This window comes from Vidua chalybeata, chromosome 7 (genome assembly GCF_026979565.1).
Source record: "Vidua chalybeata isolate OUT-0048 chromosome 7, bVidCha1 merged haplotype, whole genome shotgun sequence".
In the NCBI taxonomy this organism is placed as follows: domain Eukaryota; kingdom Metazoa; phylum Chordata; class Aves; order Passeriformes; family Viduidae; genus Vidua; species Vidua chalybeata.
In genome coordinates, this window is record NC_071536.1 from 18051083 (window position 1) to 18071758 (window position 20676).

The following is a 20676-nucleotide window of genomic DNA, read 5'->3' on the forward strand; positions in this document are numbered from 1 at the left end:
GGCTGTATTTTTTCTGTTTTCATTTAAGAAAATCTGTCTACCTGAGGCAAAAATAAAAAGAACATATTTTGTGTCAGAGATGGCTAGTAATTATCTGAAGTCCAAATAATGTACTTTGTTTTGTTAGCAGTGTAGCTGTGAAAGCAGGTAGGTTTTAGATTTTCATTGTTACAGCCCATTGTGTGAGAGGTGATCTTCCAAGGCACACTCCCCAGGAAGGCAGCAGAGGACATCTTTACTGTGCTTGTGTGTGAGGGGAAAAAATATCTTTACCTAGGTCCTACATGTTGTTTACATAATGGAAAGCCATTGAAACGCTAATACAAACTAATAGCTTTGTCCAGTAAATGTACAGTTTTCTTCGAAAGATGTCCAGTAATTATATTTCTACCAAAATGTCCATTCTACGAGGCATATGTATGCATAGACCTACATTGCAATGAATTTCTGGAATTCTGGAAAGTCTTGGCCAAGCTTGTTTTGTCTTAGGATGTTGATTGCATCTCGTATTCCTTGCTGTGGTGACCAGGGGAAGGGTATTGCTTAGTCGCAGCCAGGACTCTTCAGGACTGCTTTTCTAGCAAAAAGCTGTATCAAATAGTATCTCTATATTAAGCACTGCAGAGAGATACCTTTCTCACCTGTGTTTTGGCTTCACTCTTCTGGTCTTGAGAGGAAATTAAACCTGAGAAAGATCTCTAGAAGTGTACTTCTTTTGTTGGCAGTTTGTAATAAAATACTGCATTTAGTATAACAAACAGAGCCATTACATGCACAGTTCACATTACTCTTTAGTGACTTGCCTGGTCAAGAAAGGTGGAGTTTTTTATTAGCATGTTTATATAGATTTCTTCTTCAAACATTTCATATAACCTAGTGTTTATTTTGGAAAACTATCAGGAACTGAAATGTACCAACTTGGCCTTCATGTTTCTGATCCTGTAAGTTTTGTCAGCTTGGAAGAATTTTTAAGTTACTGGATTTTCCCCCTGCCCCCAAGGCATTGTCCAGCTGAAGTAAACTTAATAATGTTAATCAAATTCTAATTGTAATAGTGTCTCAGCTAATTTATTAATGTACTGAATCAGTTTGGATTGGTTATTTCCTGGGGAAAAAAAATGGCAATTTTACTAGGTCTTATATAAGTTGCATAACTTGTTATAGGATGCTGGATAATTTTTTTTTACATACTTCTTTTGACCATTGCAGTAGCAGCTGAAGACACTAGCAAATGCCTGAAAAAAAGTAGCATTGGCTTGAGAATGGACTTTACTGCTTATCAACTCAGTCACACTCAGCTGGAAGATTAATTTATTTTAATAGGAAAAAACCCTACCCTATAAACAGTTTTCCAGGTTGGTCTACTGCTGGAATTAAGTCAAAGGGATTCCTTTCAAGAGTTGACTGAAGTGTCACTCCAAAACTGAGGTTTTCATTTCTACATCTTTCTTCCCAGCTCCTCTTCTGCAGGAGTGTCCGCAGCTCCTTGAGGACTCATCTGCCTGCTGCCATTGACCTTAGAGTCAGGCCTGTTGCTGACCTACCCCAGCTGATAGTGAGTGGGAGTGGTTGGCTGTTTGTGGTGGCAGCTTCATTCCATTCCTGCTGGAATCTGATGTCTTTGTCATGCCAGAGTAATTTAGCTACTCTAAATTTGACCAAAAAATTGGCTGACAATTTTCAAGGTAAATAGTTGCCCAAGTGACAATTTATCTTTCATCTGCTGATACCTTGTGAGGCTTTGGTCTAATATCTGTTTCCTAAAACAGACTAAAGGTGGAAACAAACAAAATTTAAAATGAAGTATTCTGAGTTTTAGTTGCTGGGATGGTTGTTTCCATGTTTTAGTGGTTCAGATGAAGTAGTGCAGAGTGCTACTTAAAGCATAGCTTTCTTCTGGCATCTAGAACTTTTAAAACAGTTTTGGCTGGTTTTCAGTGTTTTACAACTTTGGTTTTTTCTTTTTAAGTTTCAGTTTTTAACCTTATTAATTTCAATTATGCAGTTTTTTCCTTCTAAGGCATTCTTTATAAAAATACTTTGAGACAAGGGCATGGTATCATTTTGAAATAGAATCTGATTTAAAAAAGAAAAAAGTCTTGTGAAGTGCATGAAGTAAACTGAAGCAATGATGTTAAGTAAATATTTTCATCTGACAATATCTGTCTGTGGCTATCCAATTTTCATTTGAGGCATTTAGTTTTCATGTTATAAAATCAAAACAGTTGAAACAATTCTCCCCACTATTTTCTTAATATGAAAATTAAATTGGAAACTGATGAATTTAAGTTAGCGTGGGAATTAGAGCTATTTATGTACCAATCTTGTGTAAATAGTTTGCTGTCAGCATGCTTAAATTGCATTCCTTATTTTGGCATCATTTTCAAAGGAAATTAATAAATTGTGGAAGAATTAGATGATCATGCTTGTATGTGTTTCACAGTTGTGCTTGTAACAGCACATAGTAAATTATCTTACTTAAAGTTTGCAGATCTCCAGTTAGTCTGGTTAATTTTTTAGTGCAATATCTATTGTTGTGGAATAGAATCACATTTTTTCTTCAAATTCTTGAAAATACTGAATTGTTGCATCCTTCCTCTGCATTGGTACTTCAGGGGCTTTTCTCCTCTTTGTTCAAAAACAGCTCATTAATGAATTTTCTTTACAGCTGGTGGTGGTGAGGTGAAAGTTTTTTACATGTATGTTACTCCTAATTAAATATATGTTGTGTATGCCGAGTGTCTGGGGATACAGTCTAGATTCTCAGGACTGAGGAGGTTAGCTTGAGTTACCTTAGTCTCAGATGTCCTCAGGATGTTCACAAAAGAATATATTACCCAGTTTCAGGTACACATTCCTTTTGCATTTGTCAAATAACTCTTTTTACAAGATACTCCTGACACAAAATGAAAACTCTCATACATCTGTGGGGATGTATGGCAAATATCCATGGAGTGAAAGAGGGAAGGGATTTTATTTCCAGTACTGCCACAGCTTAAGAAGAAGGCTGGGGACCTGTCTTTTGTGTTTTTTCAGTCTCAGCACTTTAGGGCCATTGTTTCAGGTTCTGTGCAGTTTTCTTGCCTTTTGAACCTCCTGGCAGGATCACATACTTTGTTCTGATCTCTGAGATCAGAACCAAACTTGTCAATGCATATGGCTCATAGAAAGTATCTGAAGTTTCTACCAAGGACAACGACAGTCTTTTTATAATGCTAGGAATAATCACCAGGACCCTAGTTGGGATTGCCCTCTTGAAGATCAGGCTGGATTGTAGGTGGGTTGTCTTTTACTGCCTGTAGAAGACTCATATTTTTTCGAAAGGCAGTCATTTCAAGAGCAAAAGGTGATAAAAATACACATTGTCAATGACATTGTCATAATTTAGCATAGAGAAATGATAGTTCTCAACCCGCATCTAAAATTCATGCCAGTATTTAATTCATGTATTCCAAGTATGTTTTGTACTTCATTTAATCAAAGCGTTTTCCTGTATCCTAGTAAGACACTTGCTGTGCAGAACTCTCAAGTATATTATATCAACAACGGTGTCATCATTGATTTAAATAAAAAAATTAGTTTTTAATCTAATTCTTCATATAATTACATTTTGAGTGCACTAATTCTGTCCCTACTTCTTTGAGTCTTTGTTTACTCTTTTTCAGTATTATGACAGTATTAGCTTTTTTCTAACCCACTGGAGCATTCACATGGCCAAAGGCTCGAAGCATTAAAACTGCAGAGAGCTCTTCAGCCTTCTCTTAAAAAGTGTCAAATGAAAATTATCCTAATCTGTTGATTTATTAAGTGTTTGCTTCCGTAGCTGTTTTCACATGTTCCTGACTGTCAGTGGGAAGCTTTTCATTGTCATCTAGTAGTAGGACAATTACTTGGCTTTTACCTAAATACAGGACAGAAACACTTACTGAACAGTTCTGTCTTCCGGAATTACTGCTGACAATTCTGTTGTTTGATCCCAGCAGCAGTCTGATATTCTTCTATGTAGAAACACTTACTCCTGCTGGTCAGAGAATTCTCTGTCCTCTTGCTTTCCTTACATATTTCTGGAGTTAGTGGCTCCTTCAGTATTAAGGATGATCAACTCTTCTTCCCCTATTTAGTTAGACCTTAGATTTTCAGCTGTGAGAAGAACAGAAAAAGTAAATGCTTGCTGCAGCAGGCATTAGTGTCTATAAGAATCCAGAATCTTGAATCTGTAGACATCTCAAATGAGTACAGATACTGTAGGGCAAGTAACTGTTCCTTGATGCGGAGTGTGTTCCTTGAGGTAGCAGTGGCTAAAGAACTTTAATCATTTAAATACTTAAATATTTACTTTAGAGTAATGTATAGGATCAGTTGGAAATACACTGTGTGGCATTTCTTGCAAGGAAACAAATCCGTTGCTGTATTTTTAATCATTTTGCTGGTACTGCTTGAGTACTATAAGGTCCTGCTCTTAGGCTTGTACACAACAGTTGTTTTTCCTCAGAAACTTAAAATCTGATTTACAGCTATTGAATCTAGGTGACAGTCTTTTTTCTGAGTTGAGGTTCACCAGTATTTCAAGATGATGCTTTGCAGTGTACCTCATGTTGCCTTTTAATTTATTGTGTAATAAAAATGTCTAAATTCACACTTAAGATCTGGGGGCAAATCAGAGTAAAAATCATTATTTCTGTTGAGTTTCCTGTCTGAAAGACTTGAATAGCTGGTCAGCTAGTAGAGGGAGTTTAATTTAGATAGTTCAGTTTAGATGGGAAAGAACAAAACAGTGTCTTAAAAAATTTAAATGTCTTTATTAAAAGCTTCCTCACATCTAGAGATAAAGGCAAGATGAATCAAGATCCCAAGGTAACGTGGGTTGAACTGTAGAGAAAACGGAAAACAACAAGAGAAGATGGAAAGGAAGTGGGAATTAGCATCTCTTTTCTTGGGAAAGGTAGGAAGGGAAGCCCCTATTTGGAAAAATAAACAATTAGAAACAATTGAAATGGCAGTCAAATTGTGATTTTGTGAGGAAATCGGTGGGAAGGTATGTGCAGTGCTGCTGTGAATCTGTTTTCAGTTCAAAGACCATATTTCTGCTTCTCAGGTCAGGAACTTGTAAAGCTTGGCTGAGTGAAAGGGAGGGTGGCTTTCAGCATCTAGGAAAAGCAGCTGAACTAGAAGCTCGCATTTTGCAGACTGTTATAATGTAATACTGAGCATGCCTTTGTGACATTCTGCAAAGGCAGATATATTTAAAAATCTGCATCCCCTTCCCTTCTCAGTTTACCTCTGTTTCTGTGGCTCTTGGGCAAACTAAAACCTTTTCCATAGATGAAGAAAATAACATGTTCCTAAGTCCTGGTTGAAACAGACCAAGACGTAATGTGACGATTAATTGATGCATTCATCTGATACCTGGAGAAGTAGGTAAATGACCTGGATATATCAGTGGGCAACAGTATTTCTCTCCACAACAGATTATACTTCACATGTACTCAAGAGCAGTTTAAACTACATTTCCATCTGCATTGTTTCATCCTATCAATTCAGTTACTCTTCTCTGAAACACTTTAAACAAATCTCTTGCTTATTGGTTTTATTTGCCAAATACCCTCAATCTTGTTCCATATTGTAGCCAGCTCTGGGCTGTTTATGCTATGAAATACTACCTTTAGATCAAAATTATTCACCAAGATACCAATTTCCATCTTGGAAAAGCCAAATCTAAACCAAATCTCGCACATTAGACAGGAAACAGAGCTTGAACAAAACATATGCTTTTCAGAATCTGTTGGCAGTTTGAAACAATATATTTGTCTAAAATTCCCCTTCATACTTACCTAGAACTAAATCTTGAACTTTAAAAATAAGGGCATATAGATATTTGAAAGCATGGAAATAAAAGAGTAATGAAGAAAATGTAACCTTAATTTTGCCTTTGTTTAATTGGTAGAAGACAAAAGTTGCCTCAAATTTGCTAGTGTTTGCATCAGCTTGTCATGACTTTAGGGATTATATAATTCTTTTAGGCCTCTTTTTTTGCAGAGCTTATGTAAATTCTCTCAGTTGAGGCTGAATTAGAATGGAGCACATCTACAAGAACACCAGGGAGAAGTGTAGTCTCTGGTATCTAATTGAATTTTCGTAATCTCAAATTCCATTGCATTGGAGAACACTTAATCTGTAGCTCTTCTCCATGGTTAGTCCTTTTAACATCTTCATGAGTGGCACCCCTCCTCCTTCCAAAAAATACTGGTGGAATTTTAACCTTATCTCTTGAAATAATGTAAAAACCTACTTGAAAGGCAACAGACTCATTGGTTCTGAGGACCTCATTTAAGGCAGTCACATTCATTGTGGGTTTTGATGTAGTCCACTCTGCTATACTACTCCTGGAAAGGCTATATAAACACTTTATCTAGTGATATTTCTTCTAATTGTGTTTTGTTTTAAGTATAATCTACATAGATAAGTATTAAAAAGTCCTGTCTGTAAATTGCCCATTTATGTGGTACTTTTCTGTGTGTCAGGAGTAGAAGATAGTCCTTCTGATGAGTAACTAAAGCAATAGCTACGCTTTCTACCGTACCAAGATAAGCAGAAAGACACCACAAAATTAAAAACACCGTACTACTTTGTCTTCATTTCAGTTTTGCATTTTCTAGAATAATGCTATAAACTATTGTATATCTATGCAAATTGTCTTCTCCAGTATCCTCAACTATTAGGTATGTTTTGTCTGTCCTGCTTTTTTTTTTTTTTGTACAAATAAGTTTCTCAAGTATGCATCTATCATTATGAAACTATTGTACATCTCTGTGCTGCTGCAGTAATGGTGGCAATTGGGAGAAACTGGGAATAGAGAGATACTAATGAAAAAGTGGAAGGAGCTCTTGACAAAAGTTTGTAAAGTGGAACAGACATGGCATAGAAGGTAGAAAGTCATGGATATGGCATGCAATAATAGACTTTTTGGACATGCTTCTACTCTTATGTGTTTCTCTATGATTAGACTGTGACTTTGGGAGGTCAGTGTAATAGGATAAATCATATGGAATGCTTGACTTCAGTAGTGGAGTTGGGTCTTGGGAGCACAGATCCATACCCTAATTTCTTCCATTCATCTTTGCATATCTCTTCTGAAGTATATGTATGCAGTCTTAACTGGATTCAGCTACTGACTTTGCAGGCACATTATATGCCACTGTCAAATGTTAGTGAGATCATAATGAAATTACCTTCTTGAAACTGTGTGTTATTTTATTAACAGTACTTTAATTGTTTTTTCAAATAAAACCAGAATTTATACAGTGTACATTTGGTGGTACATTTGATTGGTAAAATAATTTTGAGTATAGTGTTTTACACACAGTCCTAAAGAAGTGGTTGGAGACTTGCATTGGCCTGTGCTAGCAGCCTTGCTGCCTTGCTGTATTTAAATTCCTATTATGTGCTCTTTTGTGCAAGAGTGAATCAAGCTTCTGCTTTTTTCTGAAGTTGCTCTAAAATGTATTAGTATACTCAGTAGTTATTTGAAAGATAATTCTATAAACTTTGTTTTATGGTGGTTTAATGTTTGCTTACATAAAATCAAATTTATATATAACATACAGATAAAAAGTTATTTTTTAGCTGAATCTCAGAAAATAGCTTAATTTGGTAGCAAAGGTAGTTTGATGGCTCATGCAGAAGACCAGAAGTCGGCACAGGTTTTCTAGGTCTTCACATGAAACGTATTTATTATGGTGTTGTCTGAAATTGTGGACTTGTGATGGTAACAGCGAAGGTAAGCAGGTGACTTTGGGCAAGCTTATCACAGTAGTACCACGTGTGTAAAAACTCAGCAGATGTGAGTATGCTTGCTCCTGGTTTCCCATAGCTCAGAGCCTGTCATATTCATACAAACGTAATTTCTAACACTGACTTTTGTAGATAAACCAGATAAATATTATGGATTTCCCTGGTTTTGATCTGGAATTCTCTTCCCAATGCAGTGATTTCCTAGAGAATTATTTTAACTGTAGTAACATCAGTGATGTAGGGTGCAGGACAGTCCTGCATATGATTATATGTGTGCAAAAGAAAGGCAACCCATGCTGTTGGGGATGACTGGGCTGAGACTATTGTCATCAGGCAAATTTTTGTGTAGCAATATCCTTTGTCTCTAAACAGATGAATGCTGGAGATGACTTTGAATGTAGACCAGGTAACTATTACTCTTTACGTATTTTATTATTGGTTTCTTTCCTGATCTCTACTGGGACAGGATGCTCTTCATCATATAACCCAGCACAGTTTTTCTTACGTTTTATCAGGCAATCTGCAGCTTTGTCTTCATTACAAAGATATGATGGCTGATGCACTGACTCCTGGAAAGAACTTAAAAGTGGCCACAATGCTCAGTTAAGCTTTCAGTTTTTACGGATAAAAGTCTACATGATAATTGAGTTGGTTTTGCTGGAAAAGCAGTCTCTTGAATGTGTCCAAAAAGATAGACAGATATTAGTTTGAAGCTTCAAAAACAAACAAACAAAAAAAACCCACCCTAAATTATGTTTGTTTACGTATTAGTTTGTGCTACTGGCTAACCATTTTTCACAGAAAAAATACATGGTAAACTACTCTGCTGAACCAAAGAACGGGCTGGGGTTCAGCATTCTAAAATGATACATACAAACTGTATTTTTTTGGAATTCAGACTTGGAGTCCACTGGGAATGCAGAATAGTGTTTGAGGGGAAAATGTTCCTATTAAAATGTAAATTTGTTAAAACAGTTGTTATGACGCTGTAATTAATTCTTGGATTAGGTTGAATGACTGCTCTATAGGGAGAGGGTGCACATACTTGCAAATGTCCATCCTGTAAGGAATAATTAGGAGGCCTTTTTGCATCCAGAAAACTGCTAAGACCTATTTTGACTACTGGTATATCAAAACACTGAAGTGGCTCATCTATTGCTTATCTCTGTCTAATGCTGAATAACATTCTTCCCTAAATATTTTCTTCGTATTGTGCAGAAGACATAAATTTCAGGTGAAAAGGGGAAATGGAATAAAACCATTAATTTATTTGTTTTCCTTAGGTGAATCAGTCTTTCTCAGGTGAAAACCTTCTATTAGATTGATTTCTCACGTTACTTTATATATCTCTGTGCATACTAAAAACTTCTGAAGGCCCTTGAGGAAGGCTGTTGCTACTACATGTGACACTAATTCAGAAATGCTGTGGAAACAGAAATGGCTACTCAGGATAATTTGAAACATGTATTTACATTTTCTTCAACCTCTGTCCAACCTCTCCTTCCTCAGTTTTTCCCAAGTTTCAAGCAAGCAATATTCTCCTGGTGACAGCATTCCTCACCAAGAGCAATTCAAACTTAAACTATAATGCTTTGTTATAGCTTATCTTCAACTTTGAAATGCGTATTAAGATAAACTTTTAAATACGGGTTACAAGAGCACAGAAGCAATGTCAGAATGCACTTAAGGATGTTGACTTTTGACTGGCATAGTGCTTTCAAGAATAAAAAGATTTGATCATTATGATTTCCTTTCTGTTTATTTAATGGGCTACTTATGGATCTGTGTTTGTTCTTTTTTCCCAGATATTAGGATTAAAGAAGAGGATCCTGATCCAGAAGAGTGGCAGCTCAGTGGTGATTCTACACTGAATACTAATGATCTAACACATTTGAGAGTACAGGTCGTAGATGAGGAAGGGGACCAACCACATCAGGAGGGGAAAAGACTGCGACGAGTAGCATGTACATGTCCCAACTGCAAAGAAGGTGGTGGAAGGTATGTAAAGTTCAGTGTCATATCACACATATAATGAAAAATGAATAATAAGCAAGAAAAAACTGAGCTTTTCTTAACAGCAGTCTGCAATGAGAGGAAACTAGAGGCTTATGCAAACGAGTTTATGCAATAAAGGACTACCACTTCCATTTTGGGCTTTGCAGATGAAAAAAGAGATTATTCCATCCTTTCTGAGTTACTCCTTTGACATTAGTTGAAAAAATGTGGAGTTAGATGTCACTTAGTACAAGTGAGGGGGATAGAACATTGCCCTAAAAATATGAAAATGAAATATTTTGGAATACGCACATCTGTGATTGGCTTCCTATCATATGTCAAGAACTTGATTAAATCCTGTGTTCCTGCATTTCCTCGGTGATTGAGCATTTTTCCACAGTTTAATTGCTTTAGAGTGTTACAAAAATACAGTTTTCCTAGTTTTCTTATTCACTAGTTTCCTAGGAAAAACAAGGTTTGTATAATATATCAAGGTTTGTATAATAATTTTAAATAACAAATTTTGAAGTGTTTTCAGTCAAAGTTAGTGAGACTTGACTAACCAAGAGGTACTAAGTTCCACTTCATTAAACTTCAATGTTGCATTGGAACCTGTGCTTTATTATTGTGCATCTCATTAAAATATTACTAATTTTTTTGTTCTGAAGATTTTATTCTACTTCCAAACACTTAATTTTAAATGCCTTGATTATCGATATGAAAGGGGAAGGGTAATAAGCTGCCTTTTACAAGTGAAAATATTTTGTTGTGTTTGTGCTTGAGAGAATTGTGCAGGAGTTTCTTTCCAATACACTAAAATTTGTCAATTTTGATAACAGTTCCTTCACTAAAATGGAGATCTTTATTTATTTGGGAACTATAGTGTAAATCACTAAAATGTCTTTAAAGAATGTGCCAGTGTCCAGTGGCACTAAGAGTTCCAATAGCACTGGCTGAGTTATTTCTCTTGTCGAGTCTCTTGTCACTTCTTGCTGCATATTCTAGATACCTGCCTTGCAAGCACAGGGAGGTAATGTCTCAGGTAGCCATGCTGAGTAAGTATTAAGTGTGTTTAAGAGAAAAAGACTCTGATACATTTACATCACCAGCAAAGCTGGTGATAAAATCTGCGGGTTATGCAGCATCTTTGTCCACCAGATTCCTCTTGTTAAATTTCTATGTGTAGTTCACTGCAACATGGCACAGACATTTCTAAGTTCTTGGTGAACTCTGGCTCTGCTATGAAAATCTGCCCAAAGTACACCCTGGGTTGAGATTTGTTTCATTTCAGGAGAAACCTCTGAAAATGTGATTTGCACTGTGTGTACTCTTAGGAAGCAGAGATTCCAGGTGCTTAATATTCCTTGTGCTCTATTCCAAACTACAGTGGTTTAATTTAGAAATCTGTACTGTAAAATCCTCTTCCTTCTGAGTGGAGTTGCTATGAAATGAAATTTTAAAGTTTCGGTCCGAGAGAGAATCTTTTTGAGAGGTGGTCTGGAAAAGGGTATAGTCGGACTGAAAACTCAGATATGCGATTTTTGGGAAAGAGTTGACATAAGAGCTACGACAGAGTTAAGATAGATGAGAATCTGAAATCCCCTGTAAAGGAAGGCCTGGACACATCAAACATACAAAGTAACTAGGAAAAATAGGACAAGAAGTCAGGATGTGAGAAGAATTAGAACTGGAAGAGAAACGGGATAATGAAGGAGACAATGGTGGGGAAACTGAAAAGAAAATGCTTACAGTTGCTTACAGTTGCTAGAGCAACTTTCCCACCAGAATGCAGAATTCCTCTAGAGTTTAGTAGAAAGGTGTAAGCCCACTGGAAAAAATATTTGAGTGTTAATGTTCCATAGCTGCTAGAGTTACCTGTTTATCCCTAGTGCTGGAATTCTGAGTTTTGATTAGTCTTTTAACTCTGCTGATGATTTGCAGAGTTTCAGATGATAAGACATTTGCTTTTGTAAATTCTTTCAGATAGCATTCATAATTCTTAAAATAATGTTAAAGTTGCAAAATTTAAAATCGGGCAAATGCTTAGTTAAGATATCCTGGGCAACTTTAACTTAATTCCTTGTGCATATACATTATCACTTGGTTTCCAATTACTTGACTACATACTGTTTTTTTCATATGGCATCAGTGCCATTCAGTGGATGGGATGGCTGATACAGAGGGAATGAATCAGGGCTGTGTAATGATTGTCACCTGCTTCACTTATTGCAGCAACTGGGAGGTATTTAGGGAATGAGACACAGGACTGCAGCAACAGGGTTCTGAAATTTTGGAGGTGTAGGTCTATATATCCCACCTTTTCCACTGCAGAAGTACTGAGTTCATTCCTGTGAAGAAGTTGGTTGAGCAGACTGTGAACATCTAGAGTACTCTGAGAAAATATGCTTCTACTACATTAACCTTGACATCTCAAGCTGGTGGGAGTTTGACAATTTTGGTCTCTTACTACCTCATAGTTGGAGGTACAAAGTGATTGTACTAGTTGAGGTTCACCATACCAAAATGTTAAGATGAAAAAGCCAAACCCAACATACAACAATTAATGTTTGTGAGCTGCTTAGAGACTGTGAGTGTTATCAGTACCTATGATGGGGAAAAAAAAGCCCTGGAGAAATGAATAATTTTGTATTTAACGTAGTACAGAAATAACATGTAACTACTAAAACAAGAAAAGTACTTTAAATCAGTGTGAAAAAACAGAATAATGTTTCACTCAATTGATACTATTGCTCCTATGCTGTGAATGGAGAAGGAGAAGGAAAATGGCTTCACATATGCAGACTTCATCATAATTTCATCTATCATATAGTGTTGGTTTTGGTATTTCTTGCTGCATTTTCTGTTTCTGGATTCAGAGGCAAGTTGAGAAGTTCTTTCTGGTTTTTGTTGGCTTTTGGAATTGAACTACATTGTAGTCTTCAGATTTGTACCAGTTTGTGAAGTGGGAAGCCACTATTATCTTTGCCTTACTTGGTGAGTGGGAAAGTAGGAAAGGAAGAAGAGGATGTATTAGATTTGTAAATTAACACCTTTTAGCCCCAAGCTTATATAATAAATGGGGAATAAGCAAGTGGACAGAGAGAGACACATGTCTCAAAGGATGACTCTATTTCCAAACAGAATGTATTAGGCTTCTAGTTAAGGTGTCTGAAGTTAAGTAGAAAGTTTAGTCTCCTCGCAGTTACACCTAGAGATTTTGCCCTCCTAGCAGTTATATTACATTGAGATATAACTACTATTGTCTGATATATAGAGGAGCTGTGCTTCTGAGTACCACTGCAGGTATGTAACTCTAAAAGCCACATTCTTCACATAATTAAAAAGTGTATGTTTTACCCTTGAAATACTTAATGTTATTGCTGGAAATACTGCTGAATATAAAGTCCAATTTCTCAGTGGATGAAGGTGTTTCCTGCTGAAACTCTGGCAGTCAGCCTGGTTATTGAAAAACGTCATATCCAATCTTTGTAAAGCTAAAATGTACTATGGAAGTACTTCAATATGAATAGTTTTTTAGACTCCACTCAAGGAGTCGGCTGGAGTCATGTACATCTATTCAGTGATGATGGCTATTGGCCAGTGCAGCAAGAAAGACCTCTTAGCATCATGTGTTAGGGCATAGTGCCAGACTGTCACAGCTGCAAAGTGTCCAGATAGAATCTGGCTTGTATCCTGTTAGTTTAGAGCATGAAGCAAACATGCAGGTGCCCATGTGAAGTTGTATAGAATAAATACAGTTAGTTGCTAATTCACAGTAGTCTTGTGAGTTTCATTCTGTGGATCCTTACTTCCCCCTCACTTGGAACTTTGGAGTCTGCTAAGGAATTCTGTCAGCAGTTAGGTGAGGTGCTTAGAATTGTGTGTTCTATATCACCTATGCACAGTAATGAACATAAGTTGAACCTTGGTTTCCTTCAGTCTAGACTAGAGGTGCAATGAAGCCATTTCAAATGATTGACATAGGAATATTAATGTTATTCTGAGGGAATTTTGATGTGATTTCATCCAATTTGTGCACTGTATCATGCCAAATTACAAATTATTTGTACTAATTACTGTGGAAGGGAAGACACTAGAGTTTTATTTGGAGAAGATGTGAGGATGAAGTCCTCAGATGATTCTCCTGCTGCAACAGGATCAAAAGCCTTCTGGACTCTGCTTCTGCTTCTATTGAATTTGTTCTGAAATCAAAATTTGTATTTGTCATGACAAGTAATTAGTAGATACAGGTGATGTTTTTTATCTTCTGAGACAAAATGACTAATGAAGCACTGTGAAGATTCCTCTATACTGAGAATTCGTAGAAACATTTTCTAGGACTTAATGGGACTTCATCTCCTTTTCTTTTCTGGACTGTCTGTAATGTTTTAGGTATACATGTGATTAGGTTGGAATCCCCTTTAGACACTGTGAGGTTTTAGAGTGAGTTCATTTTTGTGCATGTTCAGAAATGCTTGTGGCAATTGCTAGCACCTTGAAGCGTGCATGCACTTTAACCTGAACGTTTGTTAGATGTAAACCAGAAGCTAAAGCACCCAGTTTCAAGAAAAAAATTGCCATGGGGAGGCAGCTGAAAATTGTATAATCAGTCATAGAGGATGGAGCACTCAAGACTGATTTCAGAATCCACTTAAGGTGTTCTAAGTTAACATTGCTGATGAATAAGGTGGCCTGATGCCTGACTGCATTTTTCAATCTCCTCCCTTGTACCAGCATTTACCATTCATATAGCTGTGTTGTCAGCCAGACCTATTCCCTCAAGTGCCCCTTTCAGCAATAGCAAACACTTAAATTGGCTAAAATCAATCATGATGCCCTGCACTGACCAGACTGATCTCTTTATCTGGGTCTATCTCTTGTGATGTGATTAAAAAAAAAAAAAAAAATTAGGCTGTTGCATCAGGTGCTTCCCCTGATCACCTGCCATTTCAGTGAGACAGCATCTTAAAATAAGCATCAAGTTTAGTCTGGATTATATGATCTCTGAATTCTGTGTTCATTGTGATGGATTTCTTTTTTTTTTAACTGAAAAACCAAGGAATTCATTTAAATGTCAGCAAGATCATCTTCCACCTCTTTTAGTGAAAGCATTCAGGTTAGTATGCTTGTCTTCAAATCTCAAACTAATTCACAGGTTTCCCCAAGATGCCAGAAGTCCCATCTGTTCTCTACCCAGTTGCCAAAATCTCCAGTGTCCGTTTTGGCAGTTGCAGTAATTTGTGTTTTTCTTTGCCAAAACTACCTTTGATATGGTAAAAGCCTGAAACTCTGAGAAATGTAAAATATGGGCACTTCAGCATCAAAGTGGTACAAACTGCTGTAATAACTGTATTTCCAACTTCATATGTATGCCTCTTAAAGATTATGCTTCTATCACATAACATTTCACACACAGCTGAATTTATAGTTTTCTTTGGAGCTGGGATAGCATTATAGAATTTATTTCCAGCTCCTTGTGGAGTGTTCTGGAATCCAGTTGTATTTGAAGCAAGAACATGAAGTTGCTCGGGTTGGTTTGCAGATCTGTTGTGGTATGTGTAGCCCCGTGTATGTATATGACCAGTAGGAATGTATTAGAATGAATAACTTCTCTCTCTATTTTTTTTTTTTTTCAAACAGAGGCTCCAATTTGGGAAAAAAGAAGCAACACATTTGTCACATACCAGGATGTGGCAAAGTATATGGGAAGACTTCACACTTGAGAGCTCATCTCCGCTGGCATTCTGGAGAGCGTCCATTTGTTTGTAATTGGATGTTCTGTGGCAAAAGATTCACTCGCAGCGATGAGCTCCAGCGACACCGAAGAACGCACACAGGTTTCCAGTCTTTGATTCTGGTGTATTTAACTAAAGGAGTGCTATGGACTGAGCTTGGATAAATAACTTTTAAGAGGAGAACAGATCTTTGAATTGGATTGATTTTAAGGCAGTGTGATTTTTCTAAAATCAGCTAAATCTTATTTTGGAATCTTTGGTAGGTCTGAGGAGATAAAACACACACTTCTTGATTCAGAACTGACATTTAAGCTGATGTTTAACGTAGCTTAATCAGAATACTTTGATTCAGGCTCAGCAATGCATTTCATTTGTTTGAACCAGATTATAACTCTTTTTCCATCTTAAAACTTCAGTAAGAAAAAAAGAGGACTAGGTGGCCTGGGGATTAGATATCATTCCTAAAATCAAAGAAGAGCACGTGATGGTGCATCATTCTACACCTTTTAGTTTCATGGTTAGACCACTGATTAGGAACTTCAGGTTCTCCTTCTGTCTAATACAAAGAAAAGAAATAAATACAGATATTCCACCTCATCAAGGAGCAGTTAGTTTAAAATCTGTTGTCTGTTTTCTTACAAGCTAAATATTTGCGTTCAACAGGATGTTTACCTTTTAAAATCATAGTATTTGAAAAACTCATAGATAAATAGTTTTTGTGTTCATCAGCATTTACATTGCTTAGAAAAATGTCTTTGGATGTCTGTGAAAAATATTCCATGTTGTTCTTAATGGTGTGCTTTTGTGTAGACATTTTGGATGCTAAATCCAAGCTGGGACGTTACAGTTTGGATGGACAGGCTGATGGTTTTTTAAAAAGGGCGAGTTGAATGATGCAGTTCAGAGGGTGTGGGTAATAGCTCCTAGTGTACCTGCTTACCAGTAAAACTAGAGAACTCCAGGGATCTATCATTTGACCTCTTTCAAGATGTTTATCATTGACCTGGAGGAATCAACACAATTCTTCTGTTAACCGTCTTAGGTTTGTGGGTGACCCCAAACTGGGGTGACCAGTTAATGCACTTGATAGGAAGGCTACTATTCAGAGGGATGGAGGCTTAAGGAATGGGTTAACAGGAATCCTTAGAAATTCAGCAAAAATAGTCACAAAGTACTGCACCTGGGATGGAATTAACACTCAGGGTAACACAGGCTAAGAATGGAGAGGTTGGAAACAGCTCTTCTGAAAAGTACCTGGGAGTCTTGATAGACAAGTGGAACATGGTCAAAGACCAGCAGCAACAATGTCCAGAGCTGTATTAACAGAAGTAAGGGCCCTGATCACAGGGATTATTCCCTTCTTTTGGTTAGACTGCATCTAGAATATGGCATCTAGTTTTCAGCACCCAATGCAAGGAAGACATTGATGACAGGATTGAGTTCACTAATGAGTGACCAAGATGATCAGGAAGCTGGAACATTTGTCTTATGAGGAAAGACTGAAGGATTCAGATGCACAGAGACCAGTAATGACAGGGGGAGCTTAGTAGTAATTCTCTAGTTACCTGCAAAGGCCATCCTTAAGAAGGCAGTTACTTTCCCTGATGATGGTGTATTGGTTGAAGGATAATAGACAGCAGATGTATGTTGAAATAAGAAGGGTTCAGAACAGCTATAAATAAAAGCTTTTTAATTATGGGAATAGCCAGGCACTGGAAGAGGATGCCTGTAGAGTTCCTGCAGGCTCCATCCTTAAAGGTTTTCAAGAAAATTGGATAAATTCCTCAGCAACCAGATCCAATCTCATAGGTGACTGCTTAGAAAGAGATCAGAACACAGACATTCAGAGGTCCTTTCAAACCTGAATTACCCTATGATCTTGTGTGTCAGTCTCAAGTGTGATTCTGCTATAGGTCATACAGTCTTCTCTGTCCATCATTTGGTAGGTTTTGTTCTCCTCCTAGAAGTTACTTACTGGTAATCATTGCAGTGAAACTTAGCAGCCTGAGGATATGAGATGGCTATATTCCCTAGCATGCCTGAAGGATCTCCCCAAGCTCAGTGACACCCAGAAAATTAAATCAGTTCTTATATAAATTGCATGGGATTTGTATGGGTGTCAAGAAATGCAACAGACAAGTTTATCATGTTCAATTGCTTCCTTCCTCAGTATAATTCTTGTTAGAATTCTGACTCTAAAAAGCATTAATTTTAAATTTAGTGTTCTTGATTATTTTTTTCCTTCTTTGACAGGTGAGAAGAAATTTGTCTGTCCAGAATGTTCAAAACGCTTTATGAGAAGTGACCATCTTGCCAAACACATTAAAACACATCAGAATAAAAAAGGTATTCACTCTAGCAGTACAGTGCTGGCATCAGTAGAAGCAACATCTGATGATACTTTGATTACTGCAGGAGGAACAACACTTATCCTTGCAAATATTCAACAAGGTTCTGTTTCAGGAATAGGAACTGTTAATACATCTGGCACCAGCAATCAGGATATTCTTACCAACACTGAAATACCTTTACAGCTTGTCACAGTTTCGGGAAATGAGACAATGGAGTAAATATTACACAAGATACCTATTAATTGTGGTTATTTTTATACAGTAGTGAGAAGAATATTGTTCCTAAGTTCTTAGATATCTTTTTATTGATGTGCAAAAATTTTTGGATTGACAGTAACTTGGTTATACATGACACTGAAATGCCTTACTTTGTATGATATTCCATAGTATATTAAAATGGTAAAATTGCATGGGTTTTGTAGGTACTTTTGGAATCTAGAAGAGAAGAAATTTTACCAAGTTATATTAAAAAAAAAAAAAAAAGAATTTAACGATGGAAATGGTAGTCTAACCAAATGCATCAATCCTGTGTGGTTTAGTGTAAAAAAAATGAGAACATGTTGGTATTTATCTATTGTAAGATAAAAGAAGTTGATGGGTGAAAAGAAATCACATTATGATAAAAGAAATTTTGTAATTTTCTTGATGACTGGAATTTTTATTATGCATAACTGACAAATCAATTTCCAAGCAAATGTTACATAGTGTAGGCTTTACTTAGCTCATCAACTTGTCATTTTGAAGCTAATTATTTTAATTAGGTTAACTATGTACAATATTTTAAGCATTACTCTTGTAAGATTTTGCAAACTACATTTTAACATGGAACTCTAGGGATAGTCACCTTTTAAATCCTATTGAAAAGCCATGTTTAAGATTTAATTTGCCAAAATGATGTCTTGTTAATATTCTTTCAATAACCAAGGTGGGCAATATAACCAATGTTTAAAAAGCTTAAAATGTTAAGAAAAATAAATATGTATAGGATGAAGCATTTGGGTGGTAAGGCAGATGTTATAGTGAAGTATATCCCTTCTTTTGAACATTGGAGGACCAAAAATAAGGTGTATTGCGTCTCAGCAGTGATTTTTATCAAATCTTTTTCCAAAAAAATACCCATCTGTATGCCAGGGCCTTAAAAGCCATCATGTAAATTACCAGTAAAATATAACATATGCAAATATAAAAGAAAAATCACTTCCATATTGACAGTACTCCCAAACATATGGATATAGTCATAGTGAACTAGGGGGGTTATGAGGTTTTTATTTGTTTGTTGTTTAGTTTTTGGTTAGTCAATCTGCATTTTAATATCAGCCATCTTTCCTTTTTTGCTTCTTCCCTTAAAATTGTATGTATCCAGTACATTTAACTGATAAACATATATGTTTTTTATTATGCTGAATTTTCTTTTTATTTTTTAATTACTGTTTATATTTTCAATTATAGAAAATGTACAAAATGAAGTTATATAGCCAGTCTGTAAGTGCTATACCATTTTCAAAAAAATGTACAACAATAATTACTGCAGTTCACCTATTTACAAACATTTGGAAATCTGTTCATTTGTTATTCTTAAAACCACCTCAAATTTAAAGGCTACCTTATTGTACGTTTAAAGTGTATTATAACAGTGTGGTAGTTAATAAAACACTATTTTTTTTTCTTTTGACTTGAGTTTACTGTGCTTCTTGTTAACTAACAAGGTGTAATTTCATAATACATCTTGATAACCTGAGATGTTGTATTATTTTGCAGTAGATGGTGGGAAGCAGAAACGTGTTTTCTTTCTCTGTGGACACAGAGATGGTAATTTTCCACCTCCTTGCTCACAAACCCCCATCTGGATGTGTGTGCACACAAATGTGCTGTGTTGGTATAGTGGGGATGTTTTGCTCTCATGTTGAGCAGGGCATGAAGAATATGTAGGCTCCATCCTATAGGTTGCATTTAAATCCTCTGACACATGCTAAGTTTACATGGAGTATTAATAAGGAGCTGTGACTAAGTGAGAACTATGAGATTATAGAGAGTAATGTTTGTATATAATGTTCTAATGAAAGTGAAAAGTTTTTATTTGTAAAGTCTTAAGTTTTGGTGTATCAAATGATAGAGGACAGACCAGGATAATTTAGGATAAACCAGTAAACCAGTCAACCTAGAAAAATGAGAACTGGAAGTCACGTAGGAAGGATTTTCTGAATTTGCAGTTAGGTGGAAAAAAAATTAATGCACTTCTTTTAGAGATTCAGAGCATCAGGAATTGACAGGTACAGAGAAAAGGGAGTTAATTCAGCATCAGTTTAATTGTCTGTTTAATAAAATGAAAGGATTAAATTGGCTGGGATGAGAGCAGCAGCTTGAGGGAAGACAGTTCTGCTTAGACTTGCAGTGTTCCATGGATGTTGTCAATATATTAACATGCTCTGAATCCTCTTCCTTTAGGCAGGTGAATGGCTTGGTTTTCAAAATTGCTGTAGTGTACAGAGCATATTAGTATGTTTCTAATACTTAGGTTCTGTTTCTCTTCTGTTAGCCATCAGTAGCTGTATTAGTGCATTATTTTAAGTGGGAGTGAAGAGGGCTATTTCCTTATTCAAACTGCTTTTCACAAGTTTTATGGAATGACACTTTCACTGATGTTCATCTGTGGATGAAGCTGTTTTGGTGTCAAGGGTTTTGATGTCTCATAGCTGAAGATGAGATTTATTTCTCAGAGCTTTTATGCTCACTACATTAAGTGGTTACTTTAATTAGTGTTTAGGTAGCACATTTTATAAAAAGATGTGTTGTTGTTAAGCTTC

At 36.3% G+C, this 20676-nt stretch overlaps 1 protein-coding gene across 3 annotated transcripts in view; it reads left to right on the top strand.

Annotated features, from left to right (window-relative positions):
- Positions 1 to 19544, top strand: part of SP3 (Sp3 transcription factor) — a 35540-nt gene extending 15996 nt beyond the window's left edge. For all 3 annotated transcript variants that reach the window (XM_053947416.1, XM_053947417.1, XM_053947418.1), the window contains 3 exons: positions 9597 to 9789; positions 15427 to 15623; positions 17775 to 19544. In XM_053947416.1, the coding sequence (XP_053803391.1) occupies positions 9597 to 9789; positions 15427 to 15623; positions 17775 to 18091 (707 nt within the window). In that variant the 3' untranslated portion in view covers positions 18092 to 19544. The remainder of the gene's footprint in view (positions 1 to 9596; positions 9790 to 15426; positions 15624 to 17774) is intronic.
- Positions 19545 to 20676: the final 1132 nt, after the last annotated feature.